Consider the following 18,999-nt stretch of genomic DNA (forward strand, 5'->3'; position numbering starts at 1 on the left):
GAGGCAATTGCTGGAAGAAAAGCTGGAAGGAGATATCCTGTGTGATGACAGCAAATACCAGTTCTCTGAGGTCTTGGGTGAAGCCCTGGATTTATCACCAACACTTCAGAAAGGCCAGGGATGTGTGTGTGTGTCTGCATTGCCCAAAAGTTGTGAGTTTGAACCCAGGATCCAGCTGCTGCTCAGTGTTAATTTCCAGGTATCAGGTTCAGGCACTGAACATGTCATTGACACCATGTGTTGAGTTTCACCTGCTGTTCCTCCAGGACTTAAGCCCTGAGATGAATTCTCACTTCTGGCTGTAGTTAAGGCTCCTGGAAATGCTGTAACTCCATGCTGAGCTTTGCCAGACATATGCACAAAGTAATTAAAGTTTCATTTGCAGTGAGTTTTAGAAGGGGACATCAATTCCCTCCAGGACACTTGCTCCCATGTAATTCATTCTTGGCTCTGCTGTGACAGCACATTTCAAACACATTATGGCTGTTATTCATTATTATGCCTTCGTGAATTTTAACTGAAGATTTATTTTGATATAAATGTTTTCAGAATGAAAGCAACTATCTGGTTGTTTCACAAAAAAAAAAAAAAAAAAAAAAAAAAAGTCTGGCTTTCCTGCTGCATTTGAACTCTGGTTTTGTACAGGGAAAAAAAAAAAAAAAAAAAAAAAAAACCAAACCAAAAAAAAAAGCCAACCCTGAATGTTTAGTTATTCTGTAACCAGGCATTTCAGGTCAAAGACACTGAAGGGATCAAAAAAGATAAGCAAAATTAAAACACCAAGGTCAGACAAATTCTTCCCAAGAGCAGTGAAGACAAATCTGAGGAGGAAACTGAACACAAATCAGATCTTATCTCCACTTTGCTTCCTGGCCAAAGACGCTGAAAGTGTCTCCAAGAAGTAAAAAGATATTTCCCATTAGCCAGTGCCAGTGCTGTCAGGGGAGACACAGAATCAAATACTCACACCCTCACTGGAGAGGAGCAGGAGTGCTCCTGAGCTCATCTGTGGTTCTCTGGAAAAGGAGAGGATACTGGGCACAAGAGCCAACTCCAACCAGTGGGGAACTGGTTTTATTTTTCATGTACATCATGCTGAGTCCTAAACATACCTCAGCCACCTACCTGCATCCTGACCCTAGCTATATACACCGAGCCATGGGGAAAATTGGGATGAAAAGGAACCTTCTGGTGTTGTGCAGTCACCACCCTTATGTTACAGTCACTTTTTCACCATGGCCAGTGTCTCCTTCCCTCTCCTCAGAGATTGTTCTGCAGAGGCCAAGTGTCTTCTTTGTGCTTTCCCAAGGCCAGAGGGTTTGATTGTGAGACCACTTACTGTGCTGTCCAAGTGCACCCTTTACCTGGCAACAAAAAGTTCAACAAAGATGCTAGAAAACTGTTCTCTGTTGTGGTGGCACTTCTGAAAAGATCCAGCTGTAATTGAGAAGGAAAGGCATCAGGATTTACCATGTGGTGGGATGTCCTGGATGGATGTGCCTCTTTTTTCCTGGGGGATGCATTTCTGAGCTCCCATCCGATGGCTGCCCGGCTGAGGCAGTGAAACATTTGTTTGGGGAGCACATGTCTGCTGGGTGATATTTCACTGGGGCTGCCCAGGGAAACTCTGGATGTGAGATGGGATTCAAAGGATTAATCACAGTGGAACAAAGCTTCAATGCCAAAGATCACAGAATCATAGAATGGCCTAAAGTTCATTTCATTCCAACAACCTTGCCATGGGCAAGACACCTTCCACTAGGCCAAATTGTTCCAAGCCCTGTCAAACATGGCCTTGAACACTTCATTTCAAGCTGAAAAATGCCAAGAACAGGACAAACATAAGGATACTACACCCACCATCTGGAGTTCAGCTGGAGCTACCCAGAGCTAGCTATGTGTCCCAAGCCCATCAGTGAGATGCATCTCTCTTGCTTTGCAGTGTGCAGCTCCATCCATGAACCAGGTAGTTCAGGGAGGAGGAATCCTCGTTTCCCAGTGTGGCTGGCACAAAAAGCAACACATCCGTCTGCAGAGCCTCTTAGCAGGCCATTGACTTAGCCAGGCATTGCCAGTACCTGTGACACTGGGATGGCAGAATCTCAGACTGCTGCTTCAAGCTTTGCATGCAAAGTTGTTTGCTCTGGTAAGATGCTCTGTCAGCCTTAGAATGGTAATTCATTGAAAAAAAAAAAAAAAAAAAAAAAAGTGATAGTATCTGCTTTATCAGGACATGCTTCCTGTATGCAATGAGAGCTGAGCCAAGCAGAGTGAACATTATCATTTATTTTAACTGCAGAGTAACTTATTACTGAATGTCATTCTACTCAGCGTGCTCTCTTAATACTGATTATGCCAATAACTTGAGCAAATAAACTGGAAGTTGCTACAGCTCATTCTTTGGCAAAAGGTCATTCACCTTGTGCTGTAAATGGTCCCACTAAAGAGGTGTGTTTTCCAGGGGCTGGAGGTTCCTCACCTGTTGGACTGGCCTTCACACATGACTCAGGAGCAGCATGAATCACAGCTCGTAGCATACCCAGAGCAGCAGCACAGGGAACCTTATATTACCACGGTGCTTGGAGGAGATGTCTTCGGATAACAGGGCTTAAAGAAGAAATGTAGCTTCCTCCCTGCTGGGAACTGCATGTTTCTGGTGAGTTAGCAGAGATTAACGGGCATTCCTGCTGCACTGGCTGCTGGGTTAATTTATAGCTATCTGTAAAGAAAGGCTTATTTATTTATTCTAGTTAGAAAGCTTGGATCCTTGGAAATTTTAACTGAAGGCAGACTTTTTAGGGAGAGACTGTTTGAATGTAATATAACTTAGATTTGCTCTTTAGCTTTTTACTTTACAGAGGTTGAAGAATAGCACAGACTGCCTTCTTGTCTTAATATTTTAAATATTAAACAATTCCTTGTGTTCCTTAATGAAGCTCACACCTTAATGTAACTTTATAAACCATACCATCCATTTGCATGTCTGTGGTGTGACATTGTGTATATATCCTCCATGAGTTGCAAAGACAGGACATCCCACTTTAATACTGTATTTGGAATATCTGACCCATTTTAATACAATCAGCTAAGATAAGATAACCACCAGAGAGTGTCTGGATGACAAGAGGAGGCTAATTTAAATAGACTGAGATGTTCTAAATGCATTGTCCCATATGGTGTAGTGAGTTTTGAATATAGACCCCAGAGGGACATTATCATCTTAACAGAAGCTGTACTTGATGGTCTTTCCAAAAGATTTCCCCCCATCTTAAACCAGTATAATACATATCTAAAGACTTCTCACTTGCAGAATGAGGACCAAATGTGTCTTGGTGAGCAACTGTGAATATCAGAGCTGACAAAAACCACCATGGAAAGCACGGGGTGGCTTCACAGCACCATGTGCTGTGCCCTGGCTGGAAAGAGTCCACGTGCAGGGGATGTGTGTTCCCCTGTTCCCACATGGCACAGCCCCCTTGCTGGATTATGCCAACCCTTAGAGCACCAATCCCTCAGCTCTGCCTTCTGCATGTGGGATGTCTCAGACCTTCAAGGGCTTCCATTACAAGAAAGGTTTTTACCGTTTAAGTGCTGGGATCAATGCATAGAACAAAAAGCAGTCCCTTGCCATTCTCCTGTAGTATCTTGAGATTTCATTGAATCTTAGCAAAGTCCATGGATCCACAGGAGGATTTGAAATAGCATTGATGTGTGACTCTTTGTTCCTGAAATACATAATACTGTACAGATTTTGCAGCTTTTGATGTTAAAATCCCATTTGCAAAAAGAAGAAATTACAAAGATGTTCAGGTGTCAATATAAACTCAAAATAACACAAGTAAAATGTTTCTTGAGGGGCACTGGCCTCTTTGTTCTTTCTGCCTCCTTCCATACGAGCATAAAATGCAAGAGCTCTCTCTCACTTGAGCTTCCCCTGTTGAAGCCAAGCTGGGAAGCAGCCTCAGAGGGGTCTTGGGTGCCTTCAGAGGGATAGGAGAGCAAAGTGCACTCTTGGAGTTGCAGAGGCATGGATCCAAGGGCTCATCCCTGTCCATCAGCCCCAGAGTGATTGCTGAGATGTACAGGCAGGGGAGCAGAGAGGAAGAACATCCCCCACACTCTCCCAGCTCTCGTGGAGCAGTGCTTGCCCACATTGGGATGTGGGCAGCTGGGCAGAGCTGATGTTTGGGGGAGGCTCAAGGAGATGCCTTGAAAAATCTCTTCCAGGCTGGAAGATTCAATCTCCTCAGAGCATATCCAGCCCAGCTGTGGGAGTCACTGTTTCCTTACTGGGGAAACTGGTGGTTTAGGTAGAATTCTGCTCATATTATGCTGGAGTAGATACACTGAACTGAAAACACTTTTCTTTTTTTTTTTTTTTTTTTTTTTTTGTAGCTTTGATGAATGAAACTAATTTTGTTAATGTGATTTAGATGTAAAAGATCTGTAAAATAACAGGATTTTCCCTTAAAGTCTTTTACTTAAATGTCCTGTTGATGCACAATAAGTGTCCATTCTGCTGCTGTGCTTTATTTGCCAAGTTCTGGCCTCCCATGTCTGGGGAGATTTGGCAGTTGGTCACTACTTGATGAAGTTGTGAAGTACTTCCAGCAGCTTTCCAGCATCCCTGCTGTGCATAGACACCAGGAGGTAGCCCACAGCTTATGAAACACCTTAGGGGAAAATCAGCAACATGCTTGTCAAATATTCCTCTTCGAGCAAATGATTGCTCAGAAGCCTTGCACAGCAAGATTTAACACATTCAAGTGCCACTTCTTATTAGGGTGTAACTGACTTGTAACTTATTTTCATTGGCACCAAGGCCTTATTTCCTCCTTTGTGAGGGGTGATCCATGTGAATAAGCTAAAGGTTACCTGGATGGAAAGGTAATTGGCACACCTAACTGCAGGGAGCAGCTTTACCCATATTTTCTGAAATACTAAGTGGACCACATACTCGAGAGTCCCCTCCTCAAAGAATTGCTGGCAGGTGGTTTACTGGCAGCAGGGAGTAAGCCTGCATGCCTGGTTAGTTATAAAATGTGAACTTTGAATTGTGAAGACATTGAGAATGGGGGGGAAAATAGTAGCAATCATTAGGTCCATAACCGACGGGACAAATGCTTCCCTGAGGAGTCAGCAAGAGTGTTGTTGACACGCCTGGCACAGTGGAACATGCTTGTGAGCAAGTTTCTGACAGCACCAGGCCACACAGCAAAGGCAGGTAAAAGTTGAGAGTATCAGTCATAAAAGTCTTCATATAATAATTAATGGCTTGTTGGGCCAGAATGTCTTAGGGGTGTGTGTGTGTTGTGGTGGTGTTGAGCTGCCAGTGGGTGATGGCCAGTGAGCAATGGGCTGGGAAGAGCCACCTCAACATCTCACCAACACACAGTGGACAGCCAAGAACCTCTGCTCAGGGCAGGTCCCTTCGAAGGAGGCTGAAGAACTCATTTGGACAAGCAGCCATAAAAGTTGGATCAATGCCACTAACAAATGAGGGACTAAAGGTCAAGGAGGACTTTGTTTCCCTGAGGGATGGGAGACACCATAGCCTCAATGCAAGCCAGCCTTGCCTCCTCTTGGAGCTCAACCTTCCACTTCCTCATCTCCACCCCCTTGCCCTGCCATCCATGGGTTGGCAATAGGTAGTCACATGCAAAGTATGTATTCTCTAGGGATTATGGCAGGGGGGCAAGCAGGTAGGCTTTGTTAGCTGGGGAGGGGCTGACTCACAGCAGCTGAGCTCACATCTGTACAGGTTCACCTTGGCAAGGGGTCCAACCCCAGGCTGCAGATGCTGTGCCAGACCCCCTTTGCTGTCACTTTGGTGGTCCAGGAATTTCTGCATCCTGTCCTGGCAGCTCAGACTCACATTCACAGGAGGAAACAGATGCTGAGGTGCATGAGATCCCCTCTCTGAATGGAGCTGGAGTAGGGAGGGAATTGGGTTCTTTCTCAACTCCTTAGTTTCTCTGTCTTTTTCAGACATTTCCACACTGAAGAAATACTGTGAAGGTGTGATCCAACCCACCTGCATATACAAATATGAAGTTCTTCTGGATAATCCCATTTTTCCTGCTGCAAGGTAGAGTCTTGGCTTCATGGTGTGGGTGAAGTAGATCACATATGCAAAGACCTTAACTTCCTGGAAATACAATTTCTTTCTTTCTATGGGGCTATTTTCCTCTGTATACTCCAGCATCAACTTGGCTGAGCCAAGGAAAACGTTGCACGGCAGTTTCAGAGCTGGGTATTATTCCCATCTGCATTCTGTGTGTATGTTCTGTGCTTGGGGTTAGCCACACTTATGTGTTGGTTTCTTTGCAGACACTGAAGCTTTTCTGATAAAAAGTGCTAGAGTCAAGCTGTGCATACAAGCCAAGCCAGCCTGATAAATAGGCATTTATTGCTGGAGAACTGCAGTCCAGAGTCAGATTTCCGGGACTGGTCTTGGCAAGGCAGCTCTGGTGAACTGTGACACACAGAGCTGCTTCTCCATGGTGGGAGATGGGGAATGTGGAAAGGCCCTATCAGCATCCTGAGGTCTTTGCAGCCCTGGTGCCCCACCACAATGGGGTCTGCAGCCAAAAACACTCTCCACTTCTCAACATGAGACCAGGGCTGCGTTCTGCCTGCTTGGAGAGATGTGCTGGGCATCCCTGGGAGTGAAGGGGAAGGTCAGCCAGTGACTATTGCATCTTTCTCTTTCAACCACAGCTGAGGCAGAGCACAGGCACCACCCAACAACCCTGGCCAGCACACACGTGGATGAGCACACAGCAGGCAACCTTACCCTCCCACTGGGCTTGGAACAGGAGCAGCTGGAGGAGCTGCTCTGGTTCTTCCGCAGAGAAGACCGTAAGTGCCACTGGCTCCTGGGCTGAGACAGTCCTTGGCTGTTAACTCTCCTGCCTAAGACATGCCTGAGGAGGTGATTTACCTCAGACACACAAACCCTCAGTCTTGCCTCTGGAATAAGCAGGCCATGGGTGAAGACAGGCAGGAGGCTTTGCTGAGATAGTGTTCTGGGGCTCAGCCTCTTTACAGACAGAGCCTGCCAAGAGAGCAAAGGTCTCTTGTGATTTTGGCAGGGTGGAGGGAGCAGATTGACATAGCAGCAGGTCAGTGTCATGAGGATCAGCTTAAAAGCCACAAAAATCAAGGACAGAGCATCCTGGGTGTCCTCAGAAAACCCCTGGCCAGGCTCTGTGGGTTACACTGAGCTGTGCCTGCTAACACTGCCTCTCTGCTTTCCCTCAGCCTCAACATGGAATTACTCCGTTCTCGCACTTTCCCTCACAACCATGATTTTGGGTCTTGTTCTTCTGACCATTAACGTTGTGCGAAACAGGTGAGAGAGGAAAAATTTGTAAGACACAAACAATCTTTTGGTGTGTGGTGGTGTCCTGAAACCCTCCCAGGCAAGCAGACACAGGAGTTTAGCAGGGCAGGACAAGTCCTGAGTGATGGGGAAAAGAGCAAAGATAAGTTCCTTCGAACCATTTTTTGTTCTAAAACTTTGCCTGATGCCTGCTCACTTTGTGTCACTTGAAACAAGTCCCTTCTCTGGGCTCTGGATCGAATAAAGGTCTGCACAGCTGTGCCCAGCCCAACAGGGCTGCTGGGAGGGCAGTGATGATAACTGGTGTGAGGTGCTCTCCCCTAAGTCCAGGGGTTCTGGAGCAGGACTCCCAGCCTTTCCCCATGCACTGCCCCACACAGTTCTCCAGTGCTGCACAGCCCGCAGCTGAGGAGCAGCTGGCTGCTGGCTACAGTACAGAAATGTAGCACTGTGTCAGAGCTGCCTGCTGGGACTAGAGCAGAGCCTGCCTTGCTCTCCCTCTGGTGATGGCTGGGGTGCTGCTCCTGGGTCAGGAGCTGGGTGCTCTCCAAGTGTCAATCCCTCAGCTTTGTGTGCTCAAACACTTCAGAGCACTCACCTGGCACAGCTCACCTGGCACAGCTCACCTGGTGTGTTCCAGTGCAAATTGATGGCTGTGACCCTCACCAGAGTAGGTATCTCAGATGTGGGCTGTGCTTGCTGCTTCACTCTGTTGTGCCTTCCCTGCAGGAAAAGGAAGATCCTCATGAAGGGAGGAGCAGCACAAAGCACACAGGAGGCTGACCTGGATGCCAAGCAAGCCCTGATGCCTGTGCAGGAATACAGCCCGGGCAAGTCACTGAAGCAGGATCCAGGGCCCCAGGACCAGAGGCCAGGGGACGTGGTGGTCCAGTGGAAGGATGGGACTGTCACATCTCTGTACACAGAGATGTCTGAGGAGGCCATATAGTGGCAGCTGAAGTCAGCTCATTTAGGCCTTAAGGAAGGTATTGGAATGTCTCAGCTCACAGGGGTGCAAGTTTAAAAATGCAGTTTAGCCTGGGGAAAAAAAAGGGTGAAACAAGAAAGCAGCAGAGTTGCACCTCCAGGAGAGGTCCTGGGCTCAGCTCCTGCCTGGCTGGTGTTCTCCCACTGCTCTTGGCTGCTTCCAGCCTTCCCTTCAGTGCCAGTTTCGTCTCCTTCCTCAGGTGCTGCAAACAGGGGGGAGCTGAGCCAGGGAAGGATGGGGGAAGCTTGGCCTGCAGTCAGCCAGGGAAAGCACCCTCACTTCCCATCAGGAAAACAGCAACACTGAAGCTGAGGCTTTTTTATTGTTTTTAGAATCCTCTTTATTAAAATACTTTTCAAAGTGGTTGATCAAAATGCCATATTGAATCTCTCTGTCAGTTAGGTCATATATATATATATATCTATATGGCTATATGTACAAATATACATGGATATTTTATTCTGCAAAGTAACTGCAACTCCAAGGAGAAGCAGAACATTCAACCTGATAGAGCACCTGACACCAAACACCAGTTCTTAGCCCTGGCTTGGCCAGGTAGAGCCTGGTCTGCTCCAGGATTCTCTTCGTGTCCTTCACTGGGTATGTGTAAAAGCCATCAAATAATTTAGGACATTGTTGGAACTGTATCAGTCTTTTAAACAAAGACTTTTCAGATCATGTCCTTGTCAGCAAAGTGTCTCCTTGCAAAGCATTTGGAAGGGATGCTATAGTGTAAAAAGTTCATTTATAAAAGCAGCAGTTTTGGTGTGACTTAGCTTGGTGTGTGGGTATCAGTTTCAGGCCACCTGATGCCTTTAAGAAGCTGAAACAGTATCTGCACCTTTCTTATCTGGATTAAAAAAAAAAAAAAAAATTCTTCCTACTTATTGCTTAATTGGGGACCTGTGGGATGAATGAGATGGGTGCCTCTATTCTGGATTAATGAGCTCCCTTCCTGGGCTCCTGAAGCTGTGTGCCAGGTGCCCAAGCTGGCTGGTGGCCATGGGGCTGGCCCTTGCCCTCCCAATGGTATCCACAGCTCTGGCTCCTCTGGGAGCTGCAGCATCCTCACGGAAAACTGAGCTGGCCCCAGTGCCAGTGGCAGGACAGGGTGCAAACACCACAGCAGCAGTGGCAGGGGCAGGCAGACCCTTGGCACTCTCCCTGCTCGCCAAGTTGCCACTGCTGGCTTTGCCCCGGCACGGACACCAGGGCCACTGTCTGCTGCAATGCCTGTGAGCCCATCATGGAACGTCTCGGGCCCTGTGGAGCTGGGGGCATGGATGAGGGTCTCTCTCCTCCCTCTCTGCAGCCCACAGGGATGCGTCCTAAAATATCTTGAAGCCTTTCAGCAAGGTTAGCGTGGGAGCTTTCCTTTTGCTCTGAGCCCGCGAGGACTTGACGGTGACCAGCTTGGCCTGGGCCACCGAGGGGATCTCCTTGTAGTTGAGGGTGTTGAGGGTGCTGAAGGTGCAGGTGGCCAAGCTGTGCTGCGTGGGCAGGGCCAGCGGCGCGGCCGCGGGGGGGCAGGGCCGCTCCTCGGGGATGAAGAGGGGCCGCAGGGCCGGGCTGCACTCGGCCAGGCGCCGCACCTCCCGCACGGCCTCGTGGAAGACGTGCTGCACCCGAGAGAAGTCCTGGCATGCCGACACCTCATGGAAGAGGCACCCGAACCTGCTGGCGAGGGACATACCCTCTGCTGAGAGCACCTGCCTGGCGAGAGGAGAGGGGATGGCTGCAGGGTCCCTTGGGGCATGCAGCCACCTGAATAGATCCTGCATCACACGCCTCCTCCAGAGAGCACCAAGGTAGCACCTGCCCATCCCTGCCCTGGGACAAGCAGGTACATGAATCCAAAAGAGTTTTGCCTTTCCCAAAATCCCAGAGTAATGGTCTCTGTCTGTGTCCCTGGGGAATCATGCAGCTTCCCTTCCAGGAACCCAGGGGTGGGTGTGATGGGAGCGCACTGGGAAGCAGGGAGGAGGAGATGGGGCAGGTCCTTGCTGTGGGGAGGGGGATACCTCCATCCTGGGAGCGTGGGGGTTCCAGCAGTGCACGTGACTCAGGGACCCGTGGGACCACAGAGCAGCACAAAAGGCCAGAAAAACATATTGGGCACATCCAGTCCTGGCAGTGGGGCTGGAACTAGAGGGCTCCAGGGAAAGGAAGGGCATGTCCAGAGGGGCTCCTCTGGCTCAAGCCCTGCCGGGGATGGTGACGCTGCCTCATCACTCAGCCAAAAAACATCCTACTGAAAATACCAACGGGCTCAAAATAAACACATCAGCCCTCGGGCAGGAGAGCAGAAAATTCAGAGATGTGGGAGGATGTTGCAAATCCTAATGGGGGCGGAAATACCCGTAAAGAAATCAGATTTGGGTTTTGCATCCCAGCTGGAGGGATGGGGCCGTGTGAGCTGTCTCCCACGGGGAGCAGGCAGCCTTACCGCGTGCGCAATACCTGTACTGCTCCATGTCCAGCTTGTTTCCCAGCAGGAGCACGGGGCAGCGGCGCTGGCAGCCCTGCATGTGCAGCGCCAGCACCTCCAGGTAGCGCTGGCAGCCCTCGAAGCTCTGCCTGCTGTCGATGCTGTAGACAACAAGGAAGGCGCTGGCCCAGCACAGGTAGCGCTCGCAGTTCCCGGGGCCGTCCTGGGCGGGACAGGAGTGGCTGAGCTGCAGTCCAGTCGTGGTCCAGCCATGGCCCAGCTGGTCATCACTCCCCTAATGCCTTACCTGGTCAGCAGTGTCCATCACTTTCAAGAGCACAGGCTGCTGGTCCACCAGCTCCTCTGAGGAGTAGGTGTCCTCTGCAAGAAGAAGGGTGGTTGTGAGGATGGGTTAGCACATCCTGTCTTCAAAGCCAAGCAAAGCCCAGGATGCCTGGGACACCTTGGAAAAATTTCAGCCCTGAGAGGAACATCCTCCACCAATGCCTCCCACCTAACTCCTTCCTGAGACAACATTATTTTGGGGGACTGGTGGTGATGTTGCTGGGGAAGCCTGGCTAGGAACGCTTATTTCTCCCCACGTGCTGCAAGCATGGGCTCCCACAGGAGAAGGAGCTTGGCACAACAATCACTGCACCCAGGGCTTGGCCCTTATCTAAAAGCCATGGCCTGATGAGATAAAGCAAGCTGGGGGCTTGACATGAGACTGTATCTCAATAAATCAAGTAAGAGGAGCAGTCTTTTCTTTTGGAAGGAGGGCAGGCAGGGAGAGCTGTTGAACCATTCCCCCAGGAGAAAGATGCTTTCTTTGGGCCAGCTTTTAACGGATGTGTTTCGGAAAGGTTTTGACGTGGGAAGATGAAACCACATTCCCAAAAATATCTGAGGAAGAAAGGATTTATCCTTCTTTCTAAGAGACACTGAATTATTAGGGGCTGGAGTTGGTTCCTGGACAAGGTCCATATCTCTCTAATGTCCCCGATAAATCATTTATGGTTCTTCCCCACAGCCTGGAGTAGGGCCTAGGAAAATAGTTATTAATTACTCAAATGAGTGGAAAAAAATGCCCAGAACTGCTCACTGCAAAACTCAGCCCCAGGGCTGCCTGCTGTGCACCCATCCTCATTCCCTCAGCCTTTTTCCTGCCCAACAGACATGAGATGCTTCTCAAAGAGCCCCAAGAATTCAGCTTTTGGTTTTCTCAGGGCAATGCAAGGAGCCAACGCTCCCTGAGGGAAGTGCCCCCAGAGAGGGCACTGCTTTCACTTCTGTTTTCACAGACGGTTTCGGGTCAAATCCAGCCCTACTTGTTATTTTTTATAAAATTTCCGGTGGGTTGCTTTTTCTTTCCCCTTACATGCCCCATTAATGGCAAACATGGGAGATGGGAAGGATGCTCCATGGGACAAGAACGTGCCTTACCTAGATTGGGATCATATTCACTGATGAACCTCTTGGTTAGAAACTTCACGGTGAGGGCTGCAGGAGGTGAAAGAGGCAGGTGAGGCCGTGTTCTCCCACAGCACCCCGGCAGCTCCCGGAGCCCTGCCCTGCCCCTGGCTGCGGGTGCCCGTCTCACCTGACTTGCCGGCCCCTCTGCAGCCCAGGATGGCCACGTTGCACTCGGGGAGGGGACTCTGGGCCGGCCGCTCGCTGCTGCCTCGGGGTTTGCCGAACATCGAGGACATCCTCGGTCCTGCGGGAGAGAGCAGGGGGACGTGGAGCACCCGCTGCCGTGTCGGACGGGGACCTTCTCACTGCTCGTGGGTGCAGAGAAGGGAACAGCAGCACCAGGGTGGGAGATCTCTCTTCCATCCTCATCCCAGAGCCAGGCTGGCTGGCATCCTCATCCCACAGCGATGCCCAGCATCCCACCCAAAGAGAAGAGCCCCTCAGCCCTCTGTCCACCCATCACACCCCAGAAAGAGAAGAGAAACGCAGCCTCCCACCTTCAAACCCAGGGCCGGAGGGACGCGGGGCTCTCGGCTAATGAGGGGCCGGAGCAGCAGCTCCCTGCACGGCCGGGGCTGCGATGAATGAGGCAGGAGGAGGCGAGCGCGGCTCCCGCTGCTCGGGCTCCAGCCAAACTCCTTGTAAGGAAAGCTGCCACGCCGCGGGGCTGGACACGCTGCCCCGGCCACCCCGAGCACGGTCCCCACGGCAGAGCACACGCCGGCATCCCGAGCTCTCCCGGCTTCGGGCAGCGACCCCCGGGCCCGACACCTGCCGTGCCTCGGCTTGGGGGCCACATCGCCACCACCTTGAGCCCTGAGCTGCTCGCCGTGTCCCAGCAAGCCCAAGGCTGGTCCCTCTGTCGCGGCTGAGCCCGGCGCACTCATCGCACCTGGGGCAGGCAGGAGCAGCACTCGGAGCTGCCTGTCCCTGCGCACAGCCTGCCCGGCTCCTGCGGATGCAATCTAACACCGACACCTGCTGCTGCCGGTAGAGGCTTTCGAGGGAGAAAAAGACCATTTTCCCACCCAAAAGACTCGGTCCCAAGAGGAAAAGGGAGCTCGGGGAGTACTCACCGGTGCCCGTACCAATCCATCAGCCGGCACCCAGCGGCTCTGAGCCCGAGTAGGTGGCGGAGGCTGAAGTCAGCGTTGTCATGGTGATCAGAGCCATTTGGGATAGGGCTCAGCGCCCGGGACCACAGGACACGGCCCCGGGCCGGCCCCAGGGGCTGCGGGGGGGTCACAGCCGAGGCTGGGGGCGAGGGCTGCTCCGCGGCCATCGGGGCTGCTGCGCCCTTGGGAATACTGCCCGTTAATACAGGCAGGGTATTTTTAAACTCTCCCGAAATAGTCTGGGAGTGTGGAAGTCCCTGCAAGCCTCAGGGATGGGGAGGATGGGGATCACAGGGATAACTCCCCTGTGGGAAGCAGAGCCCCTCTGAGGACCCTTTACCCCAGACCCCCTTTGGTCACAGGTCTAAGGTGCTTAAAAGCAATTTGAACTAAATATGGTATTTTAAACTGGGTATCCATGAAGATCAATGACAGTGGTGCAAGTCTAAAACTCTCCCATTCTCACCTAAACTCAGATTTTTGGGGGAACCTGCTGTGGCTGTGACCCTGAGGCAACAGCTTTGCCATCATGCACTGCCTGGAAAGTTCCCAGCTGCTGGGGTGAGGGGGTTAATGAGGGAGCAAAAAATAGACCTTGAACAGGATGAGCTGCTCAGGTTAAATTATTCATCAAAACAAAACACCGGCTGCAAACTAATCATGGGTAGTGATGGGGAGAGCCAGGAAGGAGCCCCTAAGTGAGCCCTGTTGTCAGCCTTCCTTGGCACCCCACAGTGGAGCTGAAATGGGATTTCTAGCCAGAAAAAGCTGTGATTAGCACACAAACAAGTGATGTGCCACAAGTAACACTTTTTCTCACTGTCAATCTCTGTGTCAGTAAACAGGGGTTTATGTCTTCCCACAGCCAGGTACTATGGGAAGCTGGGCAAGCCCCGAGGCCAGGGGGAAGTTTTATGGTGAAAAGAGGTTGCTGCACTTCCTTTTTCTCACCATGAGATCCCCAGGTGGAGCACAGGCTGGCTTATGGCTCCTTGCAGCTGGGATGGATGTTGCAGATGCCACTGCCATGAAGAGGGTCACAAAGGAAGGTCTCTCCCTGCACATGACAATACTTGGGAACAGCCAAGCCCCTTTCCCATAGCTGAGCTGGGCAGCAATGAGATCTGTTCATGTTGTTCGCCTCCCTGGGCTGTAAACGCCATGTTTTAAAGGAAAAAAAAAAAAAGTCTGGCCATATGCTCTTCCCAGCCATGAAAGTGTGTTGCCTTCCCCAGGCTGGGGACTGCTCCTTAGGGCATCGCAAGGAGGATGCCTGAGAGTGAAGAGAGCAAAGCCTGGTTTCTCCTGAGTGGCTGGGCATACTCCATGGGATGATCCAGGCACCTCTGCTGTGCCCAGCGCTCCTGGTGACACTGGAACCCTGCCTGAGGTTGGGGGGGCAGCTGAGCCTGGCGGATGCCTTTGAAGGGCCCCGGTCACGAGCTCAGCTATCTTTAGCCCAAGGTATTTATATTACAAGGCTGCCGGGCAGTACAGCAAAGGCATCAAAAGGTGGAGAAGGCCGGAGGGGGCTGTGCAGGGGCACGGCACAGAGGGGCACCGAGTGCTCCCCCGCCCCTGAGAGCTGCTGAGGATGAGCCCGGAGGAGGAAGGCTCCCCGGCAGGGCCCCCGCAGCGGGTGCGTATCCGGGTGGAGGAGCAGTCATTCTCGGTGGAGAAGGCCCTGCTGGTGGAGAGCAGTGAGTACTTCCGTGCCCTCTTCCGCTCGGGCATGAGGGAGAGCACGCAGGAGGAGATCGGGCTGGGGGAGCTGAGCGCAGCCGGGTTCCTCGCCATGCTGCGGGTGCTGGCGGGCGAGAGGCCCATCCTTGGCAGCGAGGAGACCTTCCAGGCTGTGCAATGTGCTGCCTTCCTGCAGGTGAAGCCCTTGGCCAAGTACTTGATCCACTCCATCAACTCTGACAACTGCATCCTGCTGTACCAAGCCGCTGCCATATTCGGCCTCCTGGATCTCTTCCACTGTGCTGCCCTCTTCATCAGGGACAGCTTCGCTGAGCTGGAGGAGTACCTGGACTGCCTCTCCGATGACCTGCTGGCCTACGTGGAAGCCCTTCTACCCAGCAGCTTTGTAGCAGTGGGAGCTCACACACCCACCTTCGAGTTCTTGGAGGACCTCTCCAGGACCATCTGCTACCTGGATGAGGAGACCAACACGTGGAGGACCCTCTCCTGCCTTCCGCTGAGCGCCAGCACATTCCTAGCCGGCATGGCGACCATGGATAATAAAATCTACATCGTGGGCGGCGTCTACGGGGCCAACAAGCAGGTGGTGGAGAGGAGCTTCTGCTATGATGCTGATGACAACACGTGGAGCGAGTTCCCCAGCCCCCACCAGCTGCGCTACGATGTCAGGCTGGTGGGGCACGAGGGATATCTCTACGCCATCGGCGGCGAGTATGAGAAGATCTCGCTCAAGTCCGTGGAGAGGTATGACCTGGCCTCCAGCACCTGGACGTTTGTCTCTGACCTGCCACAACCCAGCACAGCAGCGCCCTGTGCCCAAGCCTTGGGGCAGATCTTCGTTTGCTTGTGGCAGCCACTGGACACCACTGTCATCTACGAGTACGAGACCCAGCAGGACGCGTGGCTTCCCGTCACCGAGCTCAAGCGGCACCAGAGCTACGGGCACTGCATGGTGGCCCATCGTGACAACCTCTACGTGATGCGCAACGGCCCCTACGACGACTTCCTGCGTTGTGTCATCGACTGCTTCAACCTGACATCCCGGCAGTGGAGCGCCCTGCCCGGGCAGTTCATGAACAGCAAAGGAGCTCTCTTCACTGCTGTGGTCAGGGGTGACACCATCTACACTGTCAACAAGATGCTGACACTGCTCTACTCTGTGGAAGAGGAGACCTGGAAGCAGAAGCAGGAGCGGGCAGGTTTCCCCCGCAGTGGCTCCCTGCAGACTTTCCTCCTGCGGCTGCCAAGACGTGACCACGACATCGCGACGTAGCTGGTCCCCCATCCCACACAGGGATGCTCTCCTTGCACATGGCCTCAGCTCTGCACTCACTGCTTCCCTGGGCTCCTCTCCTCCTCCATGGAGCTGTGCTCAGGTCCAGGGATGCTTCATGTTGGACCTTGGAGGTGACATTAGACCCTGCTAGAGGGAAAGGGCAGCTGCTGTCTGCCTCTTCCTGCCCTGCACAGGCACCAAGTCCTGTCAGTCATGAGCTCACAAGCCAGCCATGTACCAGACATTGTGGCTTCTGCAGAGAACAGATACCACAGAGATGCAAACATGGGATTTATTTATTCTGATTGCACTCTGAGGGTGTGCAGCATTCCACCTCCTCTCTGCCTTGATGGGAAATCATTCATTACATGCCGGAATTAAAAGGAAAGCTATATCATTACTGTGTTTTTCATTACTCTTGGGTTTGGGGTTTTTTCTCCTGTGCTTCTGGAGGAAAATACCTCCTAACGGGGATCTGTGTCAGGACTTGCTCCTGCCCCTAATGCTTTTTCAGCTGCAGCTCAGTTTCAGAGCCTTAACGTGGGAGTGCGGTTCCCACACAGCCTCACACTCCCCTGGGGATTCTCTGTGGCTGCAGCAGGGTCCTGGGAGGAAGAGGGGAGATGGGGACTGAAGGAAAGCAGCTCCTGGGCATCAGGTGCTTAATGTGCCAAGGATTTTCTGGGACCTGGGAACCATCAACCAACCCACTCAGGCCCCAGCACAGACCCAATGGGGTGGCAAGTGCCAGCTCTCACCAGAGACTTGCTTGAGCCAAGTCAGGATCTTTTGAGGACATGGCAAATCTTGGAAGCACAGAGAGTGCCAAAAGGGAATGAGGGGGAGGGAGCCATTACATGGTGATACCAGGCTTCCAGAGCTCCACAGCCAGAGGAGCTGTTCCCATCAGATCACACCACCTGGTGTTGAGGGTTCACAGCCCTCTGCAGAAGGCTGGGGAGCACAGAGCTCCCCTTTGTGACCACAGGGACCAGGGCAGCAGCAAACCCAGAGCACAGCCCAACTGGTTTCCCATCTATGGGGCAGGCTTTGGGCTGCCTGTGCCGTCCAGGCCGGGAGGGAGAGGAAGGGATACCAGCTGGGATGCCTCAAATACCTCCGCTGCTGATCCTCGCCAAGTTCTCAGCATTTTCAAAACAGTTCCCGCATTTGAGAATAAACCCACTCAACACAACTGCAAACCAAAACAAACCAGAAAACCCCAGCTTGCACCCACAGCCAGATGGAAAACCACTGGATGTACCTTGTCCCCATTTGCACTCTGCCACAGGGCCAGGTCACCACCCCGATGTCACCTGAGAGGGGACTGCTGCTGGTGGAGCTGCAGGTCTGGCGGTGGCACGGGGGAGGCAGGGGACACTGACAGACCTGTGCCAGCTCTGCACTGTGGGCACTGTGAGCTGAGCAGCATTGCAGTCCCCAGGTGGAATGTTACAGCAACCCATCAAATCAAATCACTGTCCCCTTCCCAGACAGAGCCAATTAACATTTCACGTTGTCTTCTCCTGGGAGCAGCACATGGAAACATGTTGCTTTAAAACAATTTTAAGCTGAACAAACAGCTTAAACATCCATTAAAATGAAGTTAAAATAATTCTGTTACTAAAATATTTATGTTGGGCTCCTGTGGCCAACCCTGGACCACAGAACTTGGCAGGCTCACCCCTTCCCTCCAGCTCCGACACCAAGTGATACAACCTCCTCCCCACCTCCACATGCTGCTTCTTGACAGTTCAGGGGTTTACAAAGAGATTTGTCAACAAAATGCAAAAGGTTTTAAGATTTCAAGTGTAGCACTTGAGGGAAAGTGTGAGACTTGGCAGGCAGCTGAGTATGGCATGGATGCTCCCAAGAGCCATTTGTTGCATCCATCAATCCAGACTGTGATCCAGAAAGTAACACAAGGTAATTTTAGGTGCAAAGGGAGGGAAAAAGACACATTTCTTACCTCTGCAAGAAGCGATCCAAGATCCAGGACCAAGCAAACCACTGAGGGCGAGAAGCTGCTCAGCCTTTGCACAGTGAGTTGGCACAATGCTGTCAGTGTGCTTTTCTCCACCAGAATTCAGCACCACTGGCACCAGCACAGCACCCTTATTTTCCCCTTTCCATCCTCATGGTGTTCACTCCGCCAAAGATCACAGTTCAAGGCGATGAGATCTGCCTAATCACAGTTTAACCTTTTGCAAGTCTCGTTTTTAAGGTGACATCATCTTGGCAAGGGGGAATGTAAGGAAAAGCTGTCTGTAGATGGACTTGCCTTATAAGGGCCGTATCAAAAATAAAAGCTTGTATAACCAAGGGAAAGCAGGAGGAAAAACAGGGCTGGGATTTCCAAGAAGAGCCTGTGAGCTCCCCAGGAATATCGTGCCAGGACATACAGGGACATTTTCCGTTTCAATGCCATTAAAAAGAGTAGGAATAAAGCATCCTTGAGGATAGATGGGTCAACTCTCCCAAAACCTGGATGCCAAGTTTCCTTGTTGCATCCAGGCAAGAATGAAAGTAGCCATGGAGAGCTGTACCTTTCTGTTGCTGTCATCTCCAGGCACCCACCTGGAGATCCATGGAGAAGGGATATAGTGTTTTACCTTGATGGCAGCACATTGTGCTGGGAGATTGTTTGGAAGTGTACAATGGAAAATGGTA

At 51.6% G+C, this 18,999-nt stretch overlaps 3 protein-coding genes across 7 annotated transcripts; 2 read left to right on the top strand and 1 right to left on the bottom strand.

The window, feature by feature from the left end:
- Positions 1-2,457: 2,457 nt before the first annotated feature.
- SLC51B (SLC51 subunit beta) lies at positions 2,458-8,696 on the top strand. Its single transcript, XM_079318296.1, has 6 exons — positions 2,458-2,656; positions 5,989-6,088; positions 6,721-6,861; positions 7,264-7,354; positions 8,075-8,331; positions 8,533-8,696. Exons 2-5 carry the CDS (start codon positions 6,049-6,051, stop codon positions 8,292-8,294), a joined length of 492 nt encoding a protein of 163 aa, XP_079174422.1. The 5' UTR covers positions 2,458-2,656; positions 5,989-6,048; the 3' UTR covers positions 8,295-8,331; positions 8,533-8,696.
- On the bottom strand, positions 8,680-18,989 carry RASL12 (RAS like family 12). 5 transcript variants are annotated; one of them, XM_079318292.1, is made up of 6 exons: positions 18,299-18,989; positions 12,362-12,478; positions 12,205-12,261; positions 11,069-11,142; positions 10,794-10,984; positions 8,680-10,046 (listed from the first exon to the last, which is right to left on the bottom strand). In XM_079318292.1, exons 2-6 carry the CDS (start codon positions 12,468-12,470, stop codon positions 9,662-9,664), a joined length of 816 nt encoding a protein of 271 aa, XP_079174418.1. In that variant the 5' UTR covers positions 12,471-12,478; positions 18,299-18,989; the 3' UTR covers positions 8,680-9,661. The 5 variants fall into 5 exon arrangements, with proteins under 5 accessions (XP_079174418.1, XP_079174419.1, XP_079174421.1 ...); XM_079318293.1 differs by lacking the exon at positions 18,299-18,989 and adding an exon at positions 13,323-14,117; XM_079318295.1 differs by lacking the exon at positions 18,299-18,989 and adding an exon at positions 13,311-14,117 and having other exon boundaries at positions 8,680-10,042.
- Positions 14,821-16,723, top strand: KBTBD13 (kelch repeat and BTB domain containing 13). Its single transcript, XM_079318285.1, has one exon. It carries the CDS (start codon positions 14,944-14,946, stop codon positions 16,324-16,326), a length of 1,383 nt encoding a protein of 460 aa, XP_079174411.1. The 5' UTR covers positions 14,821-14,943; the 3' UTR covers positions 16,327-16,723.
- Positions 18,990-18,999: the final 10 nt, after the last annotated feature.

The sequence above is a fragment of the Erithacus rubecula genome (genome assembly GCF_903797595.1).
Source record: "Erithacus rubecula genome assembly, chromosome: 14".
NCBI lineage: Eukaryota > Metazoa > Chordata > Aves > Passeriformes > Muscicapidae > Erithacus > Erithacus rubecula.